General features: G+C 39.7%; 1 protein-coding gene across 6 annotated transcripts in view; it reads left to right on the forward strand.

Annotated features, from left to right (window-relative positions):
* Positions 1-25,281, forward strand: part of LOC140992105 (diacylglycerol kinase zeta-like) — a 103,783-nt gene that overhangs the window by 28,212 nt on the left and 50,290 nt on the right. For 2 of the 6 annotated variants that reach the window (XM_073462356.1, XM_073462357.1), the window contains exons 1-23: positions 4,030-5,258; positions 8,424-8,532; positions 8,934-9,029; positions 10,388-10,465; positions 10,929-10,991; positions 14,274-14,330; positions 14,524-14,592; positions 14,738-14,809; positions 14,903-15,019; positions 15,961-16,032; positions 16,520-16,618; positions 17,216-17,298; positions 17,397-17,457; positions 18,290-18,403; positions 19,121-19,258; positions 19,383-19,461; positions 19,648-19,703; positions 20,050-20,112; positions 20,202-20,275; positions 22,190-22,301; positions 23,299-23,385; positions 23,611-23,723; positions 24,157-24,257. In XM_073462356.1, the coding sequence (XP_073318457.1) occupies positions 4,210-5,258; positions 8,424-8,532; positions 8,934-9,029; positions 10,388-10,465; positions 10,929-10,991; positions 14,274-14,330; positions 14,524-14,592; positions 14,738-14,809; positions 14,903-15,019; positions 15,961-16,032; positions 16,520-16,618; positions 17,216-17,298; positions 17,397-17,457; positions 18,290-18,403; positions 19,121-19,258; positions 19,383-19,461; positions 19,648-19,703; positions 20,050-20,112; positions 20,202-20,275; positions 22,190-22,301; positions 23,299-23,385; positions 23,611-23,723; positions 24,157-24,257 (2,962 nt within the window). In that variant the 5' untranslated portion in view covers positions 4,030-4,209. Of the gene's footprint in view, positions 1-4,029; positions 5,259-8,423; positions 8,533-8,933; positions 9,030-10,387; positions 10,466-10,928; positions 10,992-14,273; positions 14,331-14,523; positions 14,593-14,737; positions 14,810-14,902; positions 15,020-15,960; positions 16,033-16,519; positions 16,619-17,215; positions 17,299-17,396; positions 17,458-18,289; positions 18,404-19,120; positions 19,259-19,382; positions 19,462-19,647; positions 19,704-20,049; positions 20,113-20,201; positions 20,276-22,189; positions 22,302-23,298; positions 23,386-23,610; positions 23,724-24,156; positions 24,258-25,281 lie in introns of those variants that run through there. The other 4 variants (XM_073462360.1, XM_073462359.1, XM_073462358.1 and 1 more) reach the window with 3 other exon arrangements.

A 25,281-nucleotide genomic window follows, 5' to 3' on the forward strand; every position in this document is an offset into this window, starting at 1 on the left:
TAAGGTGATGTTGTGGAATAACTGTTAATAATATAAAAAATAAAATAGGAAAGTCTTCTTGTCCTTAATTCTTTTAATTAGCAAAGAATGAGCCCCACAGTCTGCAGAGTATGGTACTAGAGAACATAACAAAATGCAGTTTCATTTATACGTTTTTTTGTCTTGTTTTTCCACAAATGGGGTCTTTTCTCCCGCTTTAGACACCTGTCAATTTACCTTATACGATTCATAACTAACCTATGACATGAGTTTCCCTATCTCTGACGTAGGGTCTAGGACAACAAAGGGGCCTTCACCTTTAACTAACTCCCCATTAGGAGTTCTAGGGGATTTTTGCGTATGATTTATCCTTAATTTGACGTAAACAAGGCGTTTTATCAATACTTTAGGTGTTCAGTGACTCCGTGTATGTGCTTAACTAGTGGACACATGAGTGGACACATGAAATATTAAACTTTGAAACATTACCTTGTTCATGATCATTTGTGCCTTAGACATATCAGATAGATTGTAATCAGCAAAAGTGGTTGTTTAATGGTGTGTTCAAGACTAGCAAAGCAGGGGTCATCATTTGTGTTTATTTTCATTCACAGTGTTTATTTGCCCGAAACAGCCAGATTACTTTACTGTACATTAGCCATAAGCTAATGTTAGCAAGTAACGGCACACCTAGGATGTGTGTGACTATGTGTTTGAATTCAGGTCAACTCTCTCTAATCTCAGCATTCACCAGACTCACTGGTTCTCTCTCTTAGCAAAGTACGTCTCCCCTCCAGCTTAACTTTGGAGGTTACCTCTGTGGATTGCTAATGCAGTAAGGTTCATAAACGGGAGTGAGGACAAATCCAGTTATTGATGACAAAAGTTAAAATGTAATCTCTGAGCTCTCCTCCTGTCTGTAAATGGCTCCGGGTTTTATTCCAGAAGCTCTCGCTCTACACCTCACTCTGACTCTCAATGGCTATGTGCCAACTTTGCCCAACCCTCCACACACAACACTCTGCAAATATCTTTCATTTTGTTTTCCTTGAAAGACCCCTGGAGGCAGAAGTTACATATTGTGCATTTAGCACTTGTATTTGTGTGTTTTGTTACATAAAAAAATAGGCCATAGTTATTAAGTGAGAATGACTATTCTTATGGAACTTCCACTTTATAACTAAACATAGCATATTAAGATTGTAATTCTTGTGCAACAACCATTACTTACTATCAATAAACATTAGGACGTTATTAAGTAAAAGCTCTGTTTGGCCAAGTAATTATAGAATATGATCATGCAGAATAATTCATAAAAAGTGCTTTGTAATGTTTAATAAAGAGCCGATTTGCTACTTATATACTTTTTTTTCAGTGGTAAACTAGCCTGAATGTAATTGACGACGCTTTAATGTATGTAAATACATTAATGTATGTAAATACATTAAAGCCAGTCATCACGGTGATGACTCCTGACCTTTGAGCATTAGGACATAGAGTACTTATCAGTTTAATGTTGGTGGTGGGATTATGTGAACAGCAGAGGTTCGAGTGTGCTGATGGTTCTCTGTGATGGGACTTCCTGTTAGACTTTATGGTGGTTTCAGTTCTCAGCTGCTTTTTTATCTGCACATCAAATGTCTTGTGCACATCTGATCAGCTCTAAAACACTCTAAATGTCAGAACAGCACTGATCACACCACATGTCATGTTTCCTGTCCCATTCTCTTAGCTATAGTCATATCTGTTGTACTGACTTAGGTTAGTTTGCGGTGGTGTGGTCTGCAACAGTGCGTTGTGCCCCTGTCCTCGTCATTCTGTTTCTTATTCACTGGTAAAACTAGATACAGTTAAGGAACTGATCTTCTGTTCATTTCCTCTTCATTATAACCACAGAGCTCTTTTTTGTTTATAGCTTTCCAGTAAATGGCAAGTTATTTATGCTTCACATTAAAACAACCAAATATTGGTTGAAATATGAATGATGCAAATATCCTTTTGAAAACTGGAGTATAAAAATAAACATTTGAATGTCACACATTCTGTGACTTCGTTGCTTTTAAAGTCTGGTTGATCAGTACCATAATCAGCAGCCGTTTGGGGCCTATTCCTGTCATTTTTCTCACAAGCATTTTCTTAGAGTCATGTTTGCTGTGGACTGCGCTAAACTGTCTCTGCAGCTGAAAGCACAACAGCTATTTAATGTCATGCTGAAAGTTAGTGGACAGAGCGATTATGATAAAAGGAGTGAATCATTTCACAGTTAGTTCAGTCAAGGTTCTAATGTTTAGTTTAGTTTAGTTTAGTTTGCGATTATAGTCTAATGAGGTACATTTTTTCACAGTATCCATTCAACAGGATTAATCTGCCCATTTTGGCCAGAAAGAGGCACAGTGAATTTAATTCTCGGAGGATGTGCAACTGTTCTAATATGGTAGCTTCCTTTCTTTAGAGTGTCTGTGTCCGTTCCCTCAAACAAACCCTCAAGGTCAGCACTGTCAATGTGGTTCGCAGGCCAAAGGCACAAATGTATCTGCCATCATTCTCAGAAGTTTTAGTCGATACGATGGCATTGCACAAATTTACTCCATTTCCATGCTAGAAAAATATAGTTACATCTGTGGCTTTGCTCTACGATGAAGCTATTGAGTTCAGATTAGTTTGCACGTGGACGGAAAGAGTCCTCTCTCAATTTACCTTAAGCTCACGCTTCTGCTAATCACAGCAAAAATTGATACTGTGAGACTCAGCAAAATTTGGTTCACCAAATACCCCAGTGCTCGAAGCGACACATGATACTTCTCTGCAGTGCACTATAGGAAAAATAATCCCATAAAGCCCTGGGGAAATGAAGAGAAATCAGAGCTCGACTCTGGCTGAACTCAGTACACTTATGGGCCTTTTTGCCCTTTAGTCACAGAATCTAAGAGGCCAAAGAGCTAAATCAAGAACTAAAAATGTGTTGAGTGCATTGTCCCAACTTGTTTGAATCATGTTGCTTGTATCAAATTCAGAAGCATACATTTTGTATTTTGTATTTTGCCAGTTGTTTCTATGTCTGTGGGCAGATTTTGTCATTGTGATAGCATCACTAGATGTTGTCATGAAACTACAGGTGTCTAGTTAAAATCAAAATGAAAGCTGATTTCAAACATAGGTGTGGTCTTATGTAATAATGAAGTAGTGGCTACTTGGTAGTCATGGGTTGTGGCTGGTGTGATCCCAACACAAGACAGTCTCTAGTTACTGTTGTCTGATAAGTATCGGAAAAGAGAGATGAAAAGCAAGATTAAAAATACCAGAAGAGAAATATGTCTAAAGTAGTGATGATCTGTTGAGTGTTATACTCTATAGTTTTAGTGTGTAAACACATTAAAATAAGATTTATTTTTCTTGCCCCCTTAATTCACCCTAATTTCAGCATGTTGGGAGGCCAACTCATGTCTGGAAATGCATTGATGAAATTGATGAAACTGGAAATCACATCCCTAGCTGCACATGTGTGGGGCAGGGCTGCATTCTGAATGCTGGTCATATTGTGCCATAGGAATGGAGACCAACAGCACCCTGTCATCTCCAATGGTGGGATGACAGGATGCTGTAAACATGGGTTTTACTTTTAAGATTGTGCTCAAATTTCTGTTCATATTACAATGCAGCACTCATGCCGTCAAAACACTACATCAGTTGTCCTTAATACTATTTAAAAAGAATGAGTTAATGAATCAACCATACAGTGAACGTTGAGAGAACCAGTGAAGGGGCTACTGGTTGATACCAGTTTTGATGACTTAAAGAACAAAGCAGCACTGCATCAGGGATCCATGGAAAGTATTTAACAGATGGTCAAACATGGGAACAACTGAACCTTTGAATTTGTTTGAATTACATTTTTTACTTTGTCTTGAGGACTTTTTGGAGTTAGTTATTATTTATTGTTTGGAAGCAACTACTTATTCTATCAGTAAGGCTTGTGGAAACAACTGTTGATGTCATCATCTAGCAAACAACATAGATTTAATTAACAAAAAAGCCTGTTTGCCCTTTCAGCATTTCTAAAGGAAGACTGGAGAGAAGGCGACCAGCAGAAGCTAGACTTTCATCTTCTACTAACTTTGGTGGAGGCAACCCAATTATCATGGATCCATCTGACCTTTGACCTTTAGCTTGGTGTCAAAGAAGACAGAAAAAAGGCACTACTGTGTTCTTTTCCCAAGCATCTCTTATCAGATGCCACATATAATTTTTGATACCTTCCATATTGCACTGCACTTCAAGCAAGACGTGATGGATCTTTTCTTCCAACGCCATTTCCTCCGTCGTCAAAAACGGCAGAAGCATCCTGTTGCAGTGCGTCAGCCTGGTCCTTCTGTTCAGACCAGTAAAGCAAGAAGGCGCTCGAGTGTTGGTCTGCCCTCTGTAGCATTAGTACAGTCCAGACGCTCCTCCATTGGCTTACCTCCAGTTTGTACTGATACGCGCAGGCGCCCCAGTGTTGGCTTACTGGTGGCCAGTGGACAGAAGCGACAGTCCATTATAGAGCTAGGATTAACAAACACAAGTGAAACAATTGGAGAATTTGGAAGAGGAGTTGAGAGACTAAATGTAGCCACCAAGAGAGGAAGAAGGGGATTTCAGTATAAACCTCAGCATGCTCGTGGTGCCTCTGGCACTGTCCCCTTTGTTCATCGTGGACTGGCTGTGCGATATCGACATTCTCCTAAATTAAAATCCATTGAACCTCATTTACTTGGATCATCCATGTTACTTGCCAGTGTAGTCCAGATGGGCAGAGGAGTGAAAGAGGAGGAACTAGATGTGTCCCTGTGTTCCTGTTCTGAGTCAGATGGCGAGGAAGAGAGTGATGAAGAAGTAGAGAACAGATCTGGAGGACTAAAAGATTGGAGTCACTTTACACAGACATTCATTACGGAAAACATGACATCCCGCCCCTTGGTGCGCCCTCCTCGCTGTCTGAGGCGAAACTCCTCCCACCTCCTGGGATCTGACTCTGTGTTTTTGAGCAGTGAAACAGGTTATGGAGCTTATGGTCGATATAATCGACAAGAGTCAAGTGAAGTTCACTCAACTTTAAAAAAACCAATCCAGACTTCCACAACCAGCCCCAGTCTGGGTCAGGGGGCTGAGCCAGGGGATGCTGAAACAGATGTGGGCTACTCTGGGTCTGCACTCCATAAAAGCTGTTCTTCACCACTGGGGCAACCAGAGGGAACCATGTACTATGATCCTTATCTGGATACATGGGAGGACTTCCTATCGTATGTAATAAACACACACGGGCACACACACACACACACGCGCAGGATAACATAGTGTGCTTGTACTTGTACTGGTTTGGTCGAGAGCTGTCCTGAAAACCATTTTTTGAGCTTCAAACCTTCAGTTAGAATTACCCAGGCCTATCTCTAACATGCTTTCCTCAAACCTTGTGTCATCATTTACTTATAGACTTTGCTATTATTATAATTATGAGTGTAATGAGAGACGAGTATGAAATGGGACTTCATGAATTCCCAGTTTTTTTAAACAAACACTGCTACAAATTGTGCAAAAAAAATAAAAAAAATAAAAACATAAAATAAATTACAGCCATAACACATAGAAAAATGATTTTGCTAATATGTCGGCCTATAAACAAATGAATTAATAAATAGACTGTAGCCTATGCAAACATATCAAATAATAAAAAAAAAAAACTGGCCTTGTTGAGAGCAGTAACTCATGAAATAAACTAGCTTCAGTTTCCAAAGTTTAATTGTTGAAACATGAAAAAAAGAATGGCACTCAGTAGAGCGCACACCTCAGCCAAGGCCCAACAGTTCCTTTTATTCACCTCAAATTGTACTCACTCATGGAAACCAGCCTGCAAACACACCTCTCCTTTTATGCGAACACGCTCATCGATAGATAACCACCTTCGTATGACTGCTTTACATGATTGCAATTGACAGGCTTAGTGAGGCCAGATATTGAAAACATATCCTGTTGAACTTGCTCCGTAGTACAGGGCTCTGGGGTGCTGCAAGACTTGTTCTTTTCCATTCCTCATTGTGCCTTTTTGATAATAAACCAACATGTTGAAATAAAGGACACGAGTGTAAAACGTAGAAATACATATTTACAGAGATACGTATACAACCCAGGTTCCAAAAAAGTTGAGACACAGTGTAAAACTTAAATTAAACAGAATGTGATAACTTGATAACCCTTGTTGACCATTTTCTTCCGCAGTTATTTTTTACACAGTGCAAAGCCTTTTGAACTCATATTACATGCTACAATTACCTTTCCACTTCCTTATAGGCCCTTTGCTGCTGTACATAGATTGTTTAGATTTTTTACACTTAGTGCAAAAGCTTTTGTCAAAGCGTGCGATTTTTGTTGAATCATTTGAAAAATGTATCCAGTGCACATTTTACTTTTGATTAAGATGTGTAAAACTGTAACAAGGGCAGCAAAACAAAGAAAGAAAAATGCTTTACTTCCTATATGACAGCTCTAGTTTGAACAGACTGTGCATTTTGTGGGTGCAAAGCAATACACCTAACAAAAGTAGCACATAGCTGATGGTAAATATGCCAGTCTCAGTGTTTAACTGCACCATACACATTGTATGCATTGTAGTCTCTTTACTAATAGAAGTTATGGATCCGAGGCTTATAAAAAGTATTTCTGTATGACCGTCTGCATGTTTTCCTTATGTCTGTGTGGGCTTCCACGGTCAGAAGACATGCTGCTTTGGTCATTGAATTGCTCATATGTGTGAATGTGAATGAATGTGTATAGTATAGTATGTACAGTATAGTATACACTAGTTACCTGTCCAGTTGTACCTCAGTGTGAGCTGGGATGGTCTCCAGCTCCGAACATAATAAGTGGTTCTGGAATCGATGGATAAAAACTGTCACTGTAATGCATGTTTTATAACTGTCCAGGTCTATTTAGACATGTCTTGCACTGAGCCTGACCGATATATTGGTTGATATTTCTCAGAGATATCTGTATCGGTGTAAATCTTGCCTGATGTGTACAGATATGAAACGTTTTTCTCAATTCAATAAATTTGCAATGATGTTTACTGTTTCAGTGCAGTGGTGTCATTTTAGGCAACAAAGTTGTAACACAAGTGTTTGATAACAACATTTGATGGATCGTTGCAACAAAGTGTGTGTATATCAGCTGATATATTTACTATTGACTATATTGGACTAGGATCGGTATCAGCATGTATGATCGGTATTAGTCATGGCTCTAGTCTCGTTGATGATGATGGAAAAGTGACCCTTGTGGGTCCAGTTGAGGCTCTTTGGTGTGTGTCTGCACAGTGTTATATGCACAGCTGGTCTAAGATTCTTTTGTTTGGCACTAAAGTTCAGACACAGCACACAGATTTAAATTTATATTTTTGTTTCATTTTTCATACTTTTATTTTGAAGGCCCACACTGGAAGATAGTAGTAGTAGTTCTCTGTTTGTTTGTTTTTTTATTACTCATCCCTGAACAGCAGGAAAAGTGAGACATTTCTTCATTTGCAGCCATGGTCAAAAGTTTGCATCCAGCTGTAAAGACAGTGTACATCATGGCAGTCTTCAATTCCAATGATTTCTACAGCTCTCATTTTTCTGTGATGCAATGAGTCTAGAATTGAGGTTTTGGAATGGCCTGAATTGAACCCTATTGAAAACATTCGGACTGTGCTTAAGAATCAAGTCTGTGCCAGGAAGCCAACAAATTTAATTGAACTTCACCGATTCTGTCGAGAGGGGTGGTTAAAAATTCAGCCAGAGGCCTGGCAGAAGCTTGTGGATGGCTATCAAAAGGGTCTATTTGAGGTGAAAATGACCAAGGGACATTTAACTAAATATTAGAATTACTATATGTATATTTTTTGACCCAGCAGATTGGGTCACATTTTCAGAAGACTGATAACAAATTCATTATTGAACCAAACTTCATGAATGTTTTTGTGACAAAGTAGTATGTGTTCACTCATTCCATCACAGAAAAATGAGAGCTGTAGAAATCGTTGGATCTCAAGACTGCCATGATATACATGTTCTCTACAAGTGTATGTAAACTTTTTCACCATGACTGTAAGTGCGACACCCCAAATTATGAATTTGTTTCTTTTGAATTTGAATCCATTGACATTAGAGAACATCCTTTAAAAGACATGAATCAGCTTCACAAAAGGGACCACAGTTCATTTGGAGTTAGACTTTTGTGTTATGTTAGTGAAAGTTACGTTTGATCAGGTACAGTTAACACTGTAAGGAGCGTTTCTGAATATTAGATTTCAAACTGTTTAGTTTAATGTCGGTCAGAAAAAGATTCAAGTTTAAGATTTACAAGAAATAATCTCTTACCTCTATAAATGTTATTAGGAGGAACATTTTCAAGTCTCTGTCTCTTTGTGTTTCCAGGAAAGCGATAGCTAAGTCCGGCCTACACCATTTGCCCTGTCAGCCCAGTACATCATCTCTGAACAGGACCGACCCAGAAGCAAATATCCGCAGTACTGTGGACTGGACGGTGAGTGGTGGTATCACAGTGACACAACAGGGATCTAAAAAAACAAACACAAATGTTATTTATTATTTCAAATGTTTATCTCTACCTTTGTGCAGCTCAGCAGCTCTGACATCACACAACATAACACTCCTTGTTTTTTTTGCTATCATGCTATAAGTTCCTTACATTTCTGTTTAATTGTTGTTTGTGAGATAGTTGGTTTAAAATCTAAGACAAAAATGTTGTACAGAATCCTTAGATATAAGCACACGTTTTGACTCTGACTGACAAGACCATGTATAAATTATTTTACAGTGATTTGACATGTCTTTCATCAAACCACATTATGGAAAACAATGTGATTTTTTTAGTTAAGCCCTTCTCTGTGCCTTCTCTATGTCACTGTTTGTTTGTCTCTATAGGATTCAGCTCTGTATGGAGATCATATCTGGTTTGAGACGAATGTATCTGGAGACTACTGTTATGTTGGGGAGCAACACTGTATTGCCAGAGCGCTGGTTAGTACCTGACTCTGATCTTTCCCCCTGTTCCTCTCCTCACTCTTCTCTCACCCTTGCCGTGTTCTGAAACTATTTTCTCCAAGTTAAATTTATAGTGTGTTAGGGTAAGGCATGCATTTTCCATTGATTATTAGATCTAATGTTCTTATGTCTGTTAACATGTTTGCACAGTCAGTCACATATTCCTTCAGTATCTGCACCAACTAAACACTTGAAGTACTTGTAAAGATGTCTAAGCAGAATCCATATCCCTCATACTCTGCTACAAACACTGTCAGCTGTCATAGGAAAAGCTTGAAAAAAATGAATAGCCCTCTTCAATCGAAGAAGCAGAAGTGGTTTAGATTGGCAAACACTATCAGTCTCTGGAGAAAACTGCACTCTTACACTGACCAGAGCGGCATGAGAGTAGGCCCCAGTCATCAAGTCAATAACAGCTGGGGTCTGCTACTTCATACTGTATCCAAGGTTCATGACTTTGCACCAGTTATTAATATATTAGGATGTAAAATCAGGAAGAAACTGTGGCAGTAACTAGTTGTACAGATCATGTGTCTGAGTCTGGGTTACACCATCCAGGTCCAAATGGGAAACGCTGCAAAGGATTTGAGCATGGTTGTGTATTCTTGACTTTGAAACAAAGTAATCCAAGTTCCTTACTAAAACGTCCTCTAATTAGGGTTTTGGAGGTTTCATCCACATCTCACAGGCAACATTTTGCCTGTGGAACAGGCTCAGCTGACATCACAGGAATACTGTGATATATTTGAGGAAGCAGATGGTAACCTTTGTCTCTGTTGATCTCTGGCGTCTGATGTGAATGTCCTCCTCGATCTTTCTCAGGTTGTCCACTGACTCCTGCTCCATAACTTTTGACCTCTTCCCAGTGGAGGCCTTGAGTGGTTTTGGTCTGGTGTTCACAGACAGATTGTTCACTCCCAACAACAATTTACTAGTTTTTAATTAGAGTAGACCATGCAAGGTAACCACTTCATTATCATCCTGTTTCATCTGTGTAAGGTTACATTAGTGTGAGACAAATACCCAAGTGCTCTGAGATGTCTTTGATAGTGACTCCTATGTGACACTGACACAAAGCAGTCATATGACATACCATATTTATGTATTTTGAAGTTCAGGACTGACCCTCAGTGGTCAGAGACGGCATTACTGCCTCATATTTTGTTTATTCCAAAATCAGTCCTAAGTACTGAGGATGATAAAACAAATTACTGAATTATTGTTCGTCAAAACACACATTTCACTCTTGTTCCTTGTTCTTGTCATTTAAGTCTGTGGTTGTCTTTCCATCACTCCAAACTGATCATGTTCTCCCTCTTTCTTTCTCTTTCTAGCAAAAGTCTGTCAGTCGGAAGAAGTGTGCTGCCTGTAAGATAGTCGCCCACACCCTCTGTATAGAACAGCTGGAGAAGGTAATTTATATGTATATGTGTATTCATAATTATTTTACCAAGTGGACTAATTTTAAATGTACTTTCTGGAGACAAGAAACATGAAGACGCTGGTGTGAAACTTCCGTCATCACAGGCAGATAAAGCTGGAGAGGATAAGATTAAAGAAGGATTTTTAAACCATCTTTCATGAGCGACAAAAGGTGATGGAGGCAAGAATAAAGAAGGATTAAACTCTGAGTCCTAATGGATAAGTTTCAGATCTGAGAGGAGTGAAAAGGAGGATAACTTTAAACCCTCAATCATGACTGAAATTTAAAAATGTATCCAAGGATGGTTGCTTTTCAGCTGGCATCTTTATTCATGTCACCTAACTGTTAAGTATTGATTTTTATTTAATTCGTCTTCATTTGTGAAACAGAGGACAGCACATTTGAAAGAATGGACAGGTTGTCTTTAACTGTCCCTCCTGTCTAACCTGCAGTTTCCCAGCTCTAGAGCCATTCTTCTGGATGCCATCCTGCCCCTCAATGACCCCAACTTTAGAGTGAGACACATAAAGCTTCTTCTTTCTCTCCTCTCTCCTGATCTGTGACCCTCAGTCTCACAGAAACACACAGACCAGAGGTGGTGTCTGGACCTCACTTCAATCACTTAATAAAACACCAGTGCACAACATGATATTAGTGTTCCCCTCAGGTTGAGAGTTTATGTGGAACAAAAATACAACAAAGAATCTTTGTAGGTGGGGGCAAGTGTATGGGGTGCTGCCGCCGTAGTAAACCACTTCAGTATTATGGAAACAAATGAATCAAATAATCCTGTAAAGGCAAACAAGCTTGTGGACAATCCACTTCTAAAGTGAGTGAATCAAAATGGAATCCAATCCTGGTCAGACACACACCCTCTGAAAACTTGCACTTTTGTTCTTGCATCATTATAAATGCATCATTTTTGTTTTCTTAAATCATGTAGAACCTCCTGTTTCTTTATTTAATTTTCTTGTGGATCAAAGTGGTATGATACATCTGACTGGTTTAAAGGGCTGGCTTTAAAGAGATTTCAGGGAGGAAGGGCGCTCTCTCAAACAATGGAGGTAGAGGCAACAGCAAAGGAAATGAAAATGTGTATATGGCTAAAAATGTCCTAACACAAGGTCCACTTACTATCCACTTCCAACCACATCCCACTCTCTCTATCAGCAGATAGAATTTACTGTTGACATGGAGACAGCTCAGTGGCCTGAGCTAAGTATGGAACATCAGTTACACGAAAACAGGTGGTCTTAAATCGGGGGAGATTGTAACTCCTTTCTGTGTCAGAAATCTCTCCTTATTCATTCACTGCTCCAATCTTGAGCCTTTTGTGTCATCACTGACAGCTGAAGTGTCACATGACTGATCCAGTCCATTGAATGTGATACATTGTATTGTGGGATTATTATAAAAATGTAGTGTCCAGCTATGCAGCGACCTAAACATACTTCTCATAAAAGTTGAGCTTCGAAAACAAACGGAAATAACCATTAAGAACCATTATCACTCAGACAACTTGTCGAGGTGGTCTTTGACACATGTGATTACATTTCTTTTGTAATGTAAATGCTTAAGCATTGTTTATGGTCACATGAGACACAAGTTGCGGGCCTCTGTAGATGGGGCACATGAAGGAGTAACACTCCTTCCAGGGTGTCACACGCAATGGTCGTCTGTCGTTCAAATACATAGTGGTGAAGCCTGTTCCGGATGGTCTGATCAGACACACTGGTTCCTCTGACAGCCCTCTGACGTATCTGGAGTTGTGTCATTGTGGCATCCCAGTGGCATAAGGTGTAAGTCCTCAGATACTGGTCATCTGCCCTGTCTGTGACTCATGGGGTACCACTACGAGACCTTTATGTGCCGGTGTTCTGATGTCGAAAGACCAGTCTGCTAAAGACACTCAGAGACACTTGGAGTTCATTAGCAACATCAATTGGCCAACTCCTTGTCTGGATACAGGCCGAAGCCAGGTGGTGCTCCTGCTCAGTTAGCTTACGTCGGTGGACCATGACTATTTCAAACACCCCCAAAACAATAACAGCTTCCACTATATTTGTGTGAGTTTTGAGTTTGACCCCTCATTCCAGTTATAGCCCCTCAACTGAGCTGAACAAACAAAAGCATTTTTCATAGCTCAGATCCACATAACTCTTCATGAGTAAAGCAACTAAAGCAACAAATATGCTGTTAGGCATTATATATGCACCCATATCCCAATATCCCTAACTGATACCGAGTAGTGTAAATAAGAGTGATTTCGGACACAGATCCTGTCTCTTTTTAGAGATGTGGTGTGAATTTTCTCATTGATCTTTCCCGGGTTATCCACTGACTTCTGTTTTATGACCTTTGACCTTTACCTGCTTGATGCTGTGAAGTTTTTTGTCCAGTTCTCACATAAATAATTCCCCATACTTAATTCACACGATGACAGCTGAACCATCTGTGTGACAACATAGCAAACTCTGTCTGCTGATGAGAACTATAAGATTCAGTTTGGAAAAAGCTACTAAGTGGACCTCTGATTAAGATGTTGTCTTTTAGGAAAGTCAAGAATAAGAACATTCATGCTCAGTGTTTGTATAACTAAAGATGTTCTTTCTGATTTACCCTTACTAGTCAATGCTACTGTTAACCCCTTCATATAACATGTATTCTGTATCAGTTTGTTCCAGCACTTCATTGAAGTAATATGATGTTTATACTGAATGAAAGGTTCAAAGCTAAGACTCTTTCATGGCTGCAACATTTCTGTTTCATGCATAATGTTCAACCAAATTTCCCTAAAATTCCACCTGACACATTTGGTATCTTTAAAACCTTTGTTATGTTCACTAGAATTTAAAACAAAGGTCTGTGGGTTTAAACAAAGTTTGTACTAGCTGACCCACATCCAAGACAGCAGGATCAGGAGGAACACTGTTAACCAAAAGCAAGCATATAGTGGATACTATAATGAAGTTAAGACTGAGTGGGGTCATTAATCCAATATAATTTGTTCATGACCTGTCCTATTCTTCAACTAACATTTGATTTGCTGTTTCTCTAATATTTGCATATAGTTTCATATACGTAGGAATAAAAACTTCCCCTACATGATGACAATATACACTGTCAAATACACTGTACAGTCTTGATCTTATTTTCCAACATGCCATTGAAACACTGTACACTGTTCACCACTGTAGTAAGTGAGATATTCAATCCTGCATGTTTTTAATTTCTATGTGGAAAAATTTCACAATTCCTGTATATCATTTTATGCACATTTCCTTAAGATAAAGTCTGTTGTCTCCTGCTAAATTGTTCTGTTCGCCATGTTCAATGGTTGGTTTTTGATAGCCAAGTCCAATAATTTCCCAAAACAGCTTGGCTGGTCTAACTGTATTCAACCTGGCAACCACTGTGACTGGTGTTGTCTCTGCTCTGCTAAGGGTTTGGTTTTTCTTTTCTGTGCTCACTTCAACATGGGGAATCATGGTGCCTCCCCTGGAGGCTGAGTCTTCTTTCACTCCTACAAAGTAACTCATATTTGAACCTCTTTCGCCGTACTGCTTCTTCCTCCTAAATTACGTTCTAACTGTCAACCTGGTCATTGAAAATGATTCTGATCATGGCTCTACAGGTATGTCCATGCTGTAACAGCTGTCCATTCTGAAATTCCCTGCCTTTTCCTTCACATAACCTCTCACAGTACTCAGTTTGGTTTGCGGAGCAAGTTAGAAGTTAGAAGCCCAGTTTTCATCTACGTATTTACAGCTCTCTTCTCTTCCTCTGCTCTCCTCCAGATTAATTTTAGGTGTAAACCGTCTTTCAGAGAATCGAGCTCTAGGAACATTCGAGAGGTGAGTTCTGGAAATGGTCTTTCTCTAATCGTTGTTGGGGCTCCAGCAGAGAAAAGTAAAAAAAATCCTCACATTGTTTTCACTCTGACTAATTTTTACTAAGTTGTTCATTTTGTGTTATGTTAATAAAAAGAGTAAGCTATATCATTTTTGGTTTGGAAAATGACGATTTATGTGATTTGTGTGCGTGTAGCCCATTGTGGTGCGTCATCACTGGGTGCATCGGAGACGGCAAGAAGGGAAATGCAAACAATGTGGGAAGGTGGGTGGTAATTCTGGTAGTATTTTGACCAACAATATAATAAGAATCACTTTTTTCCCCAATTTTTTGAGGGATTTTTTAAATTTTATCTTCAGTAGCAGTCAAACACAAAATAACTTCTGTTATCTGTCCTGTTTTTCTGTAGGGCTTCCAGCAGAAGTTTGCATTCCACAGTAAAGAGATTGTGGCCATCAGCTGCTCCTGGTGCAAACAGGCTGTGAGTATGTTTGGAGAAGGAACTCGGTTAAACATTCATTTTATATCTACATCTATATCTACCGATATTATAATGATGTATTTCCCTTTTTAGTACCACAACAAAGTGTCCTGCTTCATGCTGCAGCAAATTGAGGAGGCTTGCCCAATCGGAGCTCACGCTGCCCTTATAGTTCCACCCACATGGATCATTCGGGTCCGGCGGCATCAGGTAACACTGCTGGTTAATCTCTGGGCATCAGAGACAGTACTTAAATCCAACAGACTCAGTGCCTCATCAGTGTATGTTGTTACATACATGCATTACTGTATATACATGCATGTGCCTGTATGATCCCTTAAAGCATAAAACATCTGTAAATGACTGTTCTTCAGACCTGCATTTATACAACTTAAATCCACCCACTGTCAGCAATGAGAAGCGCCCACTGTAAACAACAAAGAGCTAGGGAAGGTCCAAATGATAAAGTCCCAAGTTAATTTAGTAGATCAGCAAACAATGCAAGAAGCTGAACAAACAATGTCACTGAGAAATATTAACGGTAAGTCAATCATAGTATAGACAAACGAGTCATGCCCGGTCATGGGTCAAGCATATTATTTCACTATTTTCCCGTGATAACGAGTAAAATTTTAGCATTTTATTGAGATCACAAATTATTTATATTATGAAATAACAAATGTTGTTTTTCCAAGATAACGGAATAACTTTCTCGCAATCTCGAGCAAACTAACTTCGTTTATTTCATTATAGCAAATGTTATTGTGTTATTATTGTGGTAATTGCCGGGAATTTTAAAGAAGTTTCAAAAATGTTGCTCGGTAATTACCGCCCACTTACAATGAAATTTCCAGACCTGTAAAATGAAATGTTACCCCATATGTTTGTATAATGTAACACAGAATATGAATATCTCCAAATTGAAGATGCATTTTGTCAATAATATGTGTTGATGCATTTTCTGAGTTTGTATTATCACCTCATTAATATTATTAATGTTAAAATTCTGTCTTTGAATTTCTTCTCCATAACTACATAATGTCCCTTTAATGAAAGGAAACACTTTTCCTGCATGACATTTTCCTCTCTGCTCCTCATCAAATCATTCTGCAGTGATCTGCAGCTGCTGTCTCTGTTTTGTGTTTCAACAGTCGTCTATGAAGTCGAGTAAGAAAAAGAAGAGAACGTCCTTCAAGAGGAAAAGCAGCAAGAAAGGAGCGGAGGTCAGTCCTGTGCTACAGTGCGATTCTCTCAAATCACATGGTTTAGGTGCATATATGAGAGAAATAGCACATTTTTGAAATTCTCCTCTAGTCTTAAAGGATAACTTCGCAAATTTTCAAGCTTAATCTCTATCTATTTGAATTTGGAGCATGCTGAGAGATGCACCAATAAGCCCCCCCAATGTTCTCTGTATCTTCGGGGCTGCGCCTTAAAATCTGGCATCCTTCCAAGAACCAGTGACGTCATTTGTACTTGGAAGAACTATGGGCCATTTCATTTACCATCTACAATAGGGTGAAATTGCAACATACACATGAGCACTAGATGGGGTTTGATTGCAGAATAAAAAACATGACATTGTGTTTTGTTAAGATACAACAGACCAGGAGAACAAGGACATTTTGTGCCTCTTACTACAAAAGCATGATTGTATCACAACAATGAATGCTACAGAAGATCTGAGCAGATCATCTTCTTCTTTGACAGGAAGGACGACAGTGGAAGCCGTTTATAATCCGACCAATCCCTTCACCGCTGATGAAACCACTGCTGGTGTTTGTCAATCCCAAGAGCGGAGGAAACCAGGTATTCATGAATAAAGTGGTCATCCTGGTCACAGACCAGTTCATCATTCAGTCTGTGTGTTAACTACTGTAAGGATTCAGCAATTGGATGAACTAGTCAATGAACCAATCAACGTCATCTGGATGTTCAGTCAGGAAACCTGTTAGCAAGTTAATCTATCTATTGCCTACAGCCAGCCAACAGTGACAGCCAAGCAGTCATGGTGTCAGAAATCCAGCCCACAAGTCTGGAATCCAGTTAGAGAGTGATTCTCTCTGTCCCTTAGTCAGTTATCCTGAAAGATTTGGACTTGAGATTTGGACTTCAGGCAGACCCAAATAAAAAGCAGATGAATTCCAGCTTAGCATGACAAATCAAAAAGTAGTTGTAACAGGAAGTATACACTTCATTTTGATGTGGACCTTAGGTTTTGAAAGACATGAAAAATGACACCACTTTTACTATAGAACTCATAATAACTTGGTCAGGACTTCAAAACCCAACATGTAGTGTGTGGGTCTTGACCCACCTCGCTCAATTTGAGACTTGACTGACGTGATTCTGGGTGGATTCTAGGTTAGATTAGTTACTAACTAGTCATGTCCTAATGTCTCACAGGGCACTAAGATCCTGCAGTCCTTCATGTGGTATCTGAACCCTAGACAGGTGTTTGACCTGAGCCAAGGAGGACCAAAGGAGGGGTAGGTCTCTCATACGTGTGAGCGTCGTCGCATATCTACTGGTGATGTTAGGTTTGTTTGGCTGAATTGACCATTAACTATTTTTTTCAATTTTGTAGCCTGGAGCTGTATCGTAAAGTCCACAACCTGAGGATCCTGACCTGTGGAGGAGACGGCACTGTGAGTAGTAACACACACACACACACACACACATATACATCATTAGTATACATGCATAGATGTATAAAAAGACCTGTATTTGTAGTAAGTACTATCTCACTCTTCTCTACGTCAGAGAGTTGACACTTCTGCCACTGCAGTGCCCACATAGCTCCTTAGCGTAAGCCTCATTTCCACCAAACTACTTCTGGTATAGTAACCTTTGAACCCCAACGTAACCTGTGGTAACTGCTAAAAGTTAACTAAGGCAACAGAAAAGGACCAATAAACTGATCTGTGAGCAGGACATATAGAAACCATGTGCCAGATGAAGGTTGAAAGCATCCAAGAAGAGGCTTCGAGTGTTGTTGAGCCAGAGAGGAGGGGGCCAACTTTCAATGTTGTGTTAATAAAAATAGCAACTGACAATTCTGATTAATTCTACCTTCAAAAAGATGAAACCAGTCAATGTCTCATTATGCTGGATAGACAAAATGGGCTTCATCCCAGATTTTTTAAAATCAAAGGAGCATGACTTAACCAGGTTGGTGATATGCTGATTGTAATGTGAACAAAAATCTAAATAAATTCCTAGTTTATAAAGTAGGCCATTATATTGCAGCACTGATAAACAGTGAGCTGGTAAAATTTGGTACGATGCTTACAATGTAGAAAGATTGATGATATGAGCCAGTGGTAACATATAATGGGGCACGTTGTGGGTATGAAGGGATTTATTAATGGTTGTTTCTGATGGATGCTGAAAACCTCTTCTTAAAGTGGTTAGATGTTGGGACACAGCTCTTTGTTTCTATAACTGCATGTCTCTGTGTCTGTGTATGTGTTGAACCAGGTGGGTTGGATCCTGTCTTGTCTTGATGAACTGGTATTAAATCCTCAACCTCCTGTCGCTGTGTTACCACTTGGGACAGGAAATGACCTCGCCAGGACCCTCAACTGGGGAGGGGTGGGTCCAAACAGTGACAAACACATCCACATGCAACTAATCTGTATGAGTAAAGAAAGACTGTACAGTTATCTGCTGCTGGAAATCGAAGCTACTGACTACTTATCTCCAGTGTTGGGTCGCAGTACTTTTGAAAGAAAGATGTTACATTACAAGATTACTACCATTAAAAAGTATGTTACAGCATGACCTACTGAGAAAAGTAACTTGTCAGAGTCTCTCCCTCTGCACAACCGTGCTGACAGATCCGCAGGTGGCTGTGTACTGCCTGACAGGAAATAGGAGAGAACCAGAAACAATGCAAATGCATTGGGTACCAGGAAATATGGTGGAATTCTTAAAGTAAAAGATACAATTTTTTAAAACTAACTTAATATCAGATTACTTGAAATAATGCGTGATGTTACTTGTTACATCAAAAGGTAATTGAGTAATCTAGTGTTACCCAAACAGTGCTTATTTCTAGTTTTCAGTAAGCCCTCATATTCAAGCTCCTGCATTTGCTTTTTTTCTTTAAATCTGTACATACCTTTAGATGAAATCCAAAGGAACACACAGATGGTTCACACACAGCTATTAGTTCTTGGCAGAGTCTTCTCAAATCACACTTGTCTGCAGCTACTGTTATTCAGACTTAAGTAGTATGTTGTTTTATATTCATATACATATATTTTTTACATATGTATCTATATATTTTGCACTTTTCATGCATTCCAGGGCTATACAGATGAACCTCTGTCAAAGATCCTCTCTCATGTTGAGGATGGAACTGTTGTCCAGCTAGACAGATGGAATCTACAGGTTGAACCAAACCTTGGTGCAGGGGCTGAACCGGATGAACAACAAACTGATAAGGTCAGTGCACATACAAACAATTGCAAACGAAGGCCTCATATCAATAGCAAAAGCAAGTAACTCTTCCTCAGGTGGCTGCGAAGTATCTGATGTTTACGTGTGTTTTGTGTGGATGCTCCCTCAGCTTCCTCTAGATGTTTTCAACAATTACTTCAGTCTTGGATTCGATGCCCATGTGACTCTGGAGTTCCACGAGTCAAGAGGTACATTCATATAAATGATTTGAAAAATGAAAAACAAATGTCATTGGTACTGATCACACAATACTATGTGAGAAGCTCCTTAAATTGTTTTTTTTACATTAATTTTGAAAACCTTGCTTTTCGATTTTAATTTTCTGTGTATATATGAACTGTTTTGTTGATTTAATGTCTCTGTCATTGTTTTAGAGGCCAACCCAGAGAAGTTTAACAGTCGTTTTAGGAATAAGATGTTCTATGCTGGGGTGAGTTAACTTCTATGTTAAAGATCAGTGTGTGAATGTTTTCATTTGAAGGACACATATTATGCTCATTCTTATGTTTTTTTTGGGGGGGTGTCTGCTAAAAAAGGTTTACATGCTTTACACCAGGTGACTTAGGTCAGGCTGCTGTATAGACACTTAAAAACATTGACAGTAAAAGTAACACAACTATCAGTACTGTGAAGATTGGTGTTTGGGAACACAGTGTCTGACTACAAGAGGCAGTGGAAAATGGTTCCATCCTTCTGTGGTTTAGTGATGCACTCCTCTGAGAGAATCCTGCTGTCTGTCTGTCTGTCTGATGTCTGTCTGTCTGTCTCTCATACAGACAGCTTTCTCAGATTTCCTGATGGGAAGCTCCAAAGACCTGTCTAAGCACATCAAAGTAGTGGTGAGTAGCTGTCAATCAAGCAGTAGTCATTTGGGTGAAAACACTGAGTCACTCCATCACACTGTGTCTTTCTGCCTCTCCGTCTCCAGTGTGACGGGACAGATTTAACATCAAAGGTTCAGGACTTGAAGCTGCAGTGTCTGGTCTTCCTCAACATTCCCAGGTGATACTACTACTACTGCTAATGATACTAATGCAATAATTTGTACTCGTACTTCAATATGGTGTGGTGTTTTGTGTTTGCTTGTTGAGTTTGGCCTACCTTGACATTTTTCAGTTAAGAATTATTATTATTAAGAATAATTATTTCTAAAAAGACGTTAACCATACTTTGGCCCCGAGAAGAAAACACATTCAAACAGACAAAACACAAGAAGATAAAAAAATAATAAACATCATCATTTTGACAATTAGTCAAACTAAGAAATGTAGTGTTAATCAGAATGATATAATTTCAGCATAATAAAACTGTTTCTCTTGGTGATGTTACGGTTTGAACCGGATAATTTTATCTGACCCAAAAGTGGGCACCAAGACAGAGAGATAGTTAAAGGAATTCATTGTCAAAGCTGAGTAGGCAGGTAGTGGAAGATGCTCTGGCTTGGGCTCAGGTAGGTGGCACAGCAGGTGGCTTGGCTGCCGTGGTGAGACTCAGGCTCTGATAGGTGGAAACGCTGGTTGCTCGAGCTCTGGTAGGTGGAGACTCACAGTGGTGTGGGCTGAGGTGGAAGTGGAGGTTTAAGAGGATATAACACAGAGGAACCACAGTAGAGTGCAGGCAGGTTGCAGAGGTGCTGGAGGCTGAAGGGTAGGGCGGCAAGGAAGCTGGAAACTCGTACTTAGTCGATCACTGGAGAGGTCGAGGAGAGACAAAGTTAACAAGGTAATAAACAAAGTAACACAAGAGACAAGTTTCACTGAGGTAAGCACAAATGAGGAGGCTGTGTACCACATCTGAGAGACAAAATAATCTCACACCTTCTGTCCAGGCTGGTACCGAGGAGCAAGGGAGTGATTAAGGTCCACCAGGCAGAGCAATTGAGGGTGAGAGGAGATGAGAGAGGGCATCCGGTTTCACGTTGCGGGAGCCAGGGCGATAGGAAAGGGTGTAGTTGAAGCGACTCAGAAAAAGGGACCAGCAGGCTTGCCGGGAGTTCAATGTAGCTCATTTTCTCTGTTGTCGACATCGTGGACACGTTAACTGCCGGAGAGGGTGTTGTGTGTTATTGCTGCTGAGCGCTTGCATTAATATTTCACCAGAGAATGTGCTGTCAGCTCCTAAATCACAGATACACAATGTGTCTCGTTTTCTCTACCACACAGTTTCTCCAACGAGTGTTAATGTAGTTGTAAGAATATGCCTGAGTCAGAAGTCCAGCAAGCTCCAAATGTGGACATATTTTTCACTTGGCAAGTAAATCGTGTTAGGCTCTCCGCCACACTTGGCAGGTAATTTTTTTGTACAGAAATAGTCATGATTTGGTGTCATTTTTACATTTGTCAATGCTTCTCTCCTTTACTGTCCCTGTTGAAGTTTCACACTCATGCTGCTTTCTCCTCGAGCCTTCTCAGGCGTGCTTGCTCCCACGCAGCAGCCTGGCTGGAGTCGTTCTGTCTCTCTGTCCCTCTCTCTTTGTACTGCAGCAAGCAGATAACATCTTTCAGTTTTTCAGTTATAACTGTGGTTAGGTTTGAATGTAGATGTTAAGCAGGCGTCTTTAAATAAGTTCTGGCTTTCAAAGTTTGTTTGCTCGATCTCGGATGCAGCTGAGGTCAACATGGCCCCACCTGCCCAGTGGTCACAACGAAGGGTAAGGCACAAGAGAGTTAGGCTGTATTTAGAAGTGGTGGTTTCATGCAGGGCATTACATTGAAACATTACATGAAAGTTTACAATAAGAAGGCATTTATAAGATTTTAAATTGTACCACTGAAGTTGCTTGCTGGGATCCTGAGGAAGGGAGACAAAAAACAAGTGGCCCTTATGCAAAAGCCCTGTCACCTTTGTGACGAGAGAAGACACAGCTGAAGATAACTAATGCTTATAATGATGTGGTGTGTGTGTTGTATCCTTTAGGTACTGTGCAGGCACTACACCTTGGGGAAACCCTAGTGAGCATCATGACTTTGAACCACAACGCCATGATGATGGATACATCGAGGTCATTGGATTCACTATGACTTCACTGGTAAGGGGCTCACTGTGTCCTGGTAGTCATGGTTACTGGCGAAAGACATCCAGCAGCCAGCTGAGAGTCTGTCTTACTTAATATAAATGTAAATGTTGGAGAAGAACTGCACAGCAAAACAGCAGTAGATAAAAGTTCAGTGTTGGGGAAGCTACTTTGAAATCATAGCTTTGCAAAGCAACCCTATGGAGAAATGTAATTTGGTTAACTAAAGCTACCTAGTAGCTTTAAAAAAGTAGTAGTGGTAGAAAAGTTAGTAGTTATAAATACATGTGTAACTTAATTACAGTAAAATATGATTTAAAAAATGCCTTTCAAATAAGTCTCTTGCAAAAAAGTGCCCACTTGTTCCTTTGTATGTGTTCTAGATTTGTGTTTGGCATCTTTGCAGTAGAGATTGTATTACTCTCAGCTTGCTTGTAGGTTTTGTCAGTGGAGCTTTGGGAGGTTCACAGGTCATACATAAAAAATACCCCAATATTCTTGAGAAAATGCAAGTAATGTCAACTTTGACTTGTATACAATGTCCTTCAGTCAAGGTGGGGTAATGCAGCAACAGGTAGCTTCACAGGTAACTTCTAAAACAGCAAAAACATACTTGAATCACTATACAAATGTGAATGTAACTGAACTACCAGCAAGCTGCTGACAAATGTAGCGACTAAACTACTGGTCGAATTACACATAGTGCACTAATCCCCAACACTGGTGTTGTTAACTGACCTTTCATGCTTTCTAAAGATCCCAAAGGATTTATTTTTCAGAACACAGACGCGGCATATGTCATAATGATACACACAGACGGTGCTGCTTTAATTGGACCCAGGAGTGTAAAACTATCATCATGAGTTAAAAGGCACAGGTTATTAAAAAGAATCATCCATCGGTTTGTGATTCTGATGCTACAAGAGAAATGGTAGAAAAGCAGAGTATTTCATAAAAACATGGCTAGAATAATGAGTAATTGCCAAGTAAAATGTTGTGTGTCTGTATGTAGGCTACTCTCCAGGTTGGAGGTCATGGCGAGAGGTTGAACCAATGCAGAGAAGTCACCCTCACCACGACAAAACCTCTCCCAGTACAGGTACAAATTATTGCTACAGTATTTTTGCAGCACTCCAGTTTTCACACTGTTCCAGCTGCATCATATTTATATAATTACACTAATTATTCACACTAAGCAGCTGCCAAGTGGCAATCACATTCTGTTACTGATAATGACTAAATGCAGCTACTGCAGCAGGGTATTAATTTGTTAAGCGGGGTATTAAATTATTGTGACTGATTGGTTGATTTGTATTATTGCTAGGTGGATGGTGAACCATGCAGACTTGCCCCCTCTGTCATCCACATCAGCTTAAGAAACCAGGCAAACATGGTTCAGAAAACCAAACGACGGACCTCGCTACCGCACCTTAATGAGTAAGATTCATGCACACACGCTCACTCAAACACAGTCTTGACGCTCATTTATGCCCTCGTTTTCAGTACTTTGGATGTCACCCATTGTCTAAACTTCTTTGTTGTGTCCTGTGGTAGTCTTGCTTGAACTATAGGCTATCCTGCCCCCCAAGATTACCGATGATATTGTTCCATTTTGTCTGCATCTGTAAGCTTTTCAGAGACAAGGACAAATACGGATGAAATAAACGCAGAGTACAGAGAGACGGCTCCATTGGTATCCTTATCTAATACTCTGCATACAATAGCCTTTACACAACCTTAGCCAAATCAGTAGCTGATATGTAACCTGACTTTCCAATAGGTGAGCGTCTAACAGGACATGATAATGTACAACTTATTAGTTGCCTATTACAAACTGTTTGAAGTGGTCTGGTCCTGTTTTCTGTTTCAGTCAGCAACCAGTCCCAGACAGACTGAGGATCAGGGTGAGCAGGATCAGTATGAGTGACTATGAGGCTCTGCACTATGACAAGGACAAGCTACGACAAGCATGTAAGCATGTTCATCGATCAATGCAGTGGTGTGAACAATGTTTGCTTTATTGCATTTTCAAATGAAAACTCATAACAAATACCTGATATAGAATCTGAATCACAGTAGGAAACAGAATTCTGTCATGTTCACGGAAAGCAGTCATACACTTTATTTAATTATGATGGAAGCTGTTAACCAGTGTATCTCAAAAGCCAAGTACTGCTTTCCATACTGTCAATAACCAAAAATCCCAAAATGTTAATATGTTTGCCAGTTTTTGCCTTAAAACAAAGTGTGCAGCAGTTATACTGTATAATTCATAAAACAAAAACTAGGAAATGTACAGAGTGTGAAGGAAACCCAAAAAGCAATAGGCTTAAATACTTTATAGTGTTTGTTGAAAAAATATGTTTATTAACAATGTACATTTTTAATATTATTATACTTCAACCATATTATCCAGCTCTAATAGTACCTCTTGTGATCTGGAGATCTAACAATCCAATAGTCTTTCTACAAGATTTTATATAAATGTATTGTGAAGGTCTACAGCAGAATGGTGTTTGTGCAGTGAGGTTATCAGTGGATGTAGACTTGACTCTCAGCCTTAATTACCAAACAACAAGAAACTGATTATGATTTGGTCACAGCAGATCACTTTTTCAACCAGCTGTCTATCAAGAAGCTGCAGGTCGATCTACCTGAATGACAGCAGCAATTTTATGATGAAGTGGGAATAAAACTGCCGCATGATTAGAAGGTGAAGCGGTGATGTGAAGGTCAGCAGGATCAGCTGTCTCGCTATCATGCGTCACAGCTTTTCAGTCTTACTGCTGTGGTGAAGCTTTGTGTTTGTGATTTACATACTGCGCAACACACACACACACACACTCAGAAAGAGAGGGAGAAAACCCAGTGAGCAGTGCTTGCATCTCTGATGTTTTAGGAATATAAAGAGGTAAAGCTCCTCCTCTGTGTGTCTCACTCTCATCAGGAACTCAGCTGGCTTTGCAGTGCGCGCACACAGACACACACCGGCACA

This window comes from Pagrus major, chromosome 24 (genome assembly GCF_040436345.1).
Source record: "Pagrus major chromosome 24, Pma_NU_1.0".
Taxonomy (NCBI): Eukaryota; Metazoa; Chordata; class Actinopteri; order Spariformes; family Sparidae; genus Pagrus; species Pagrus major.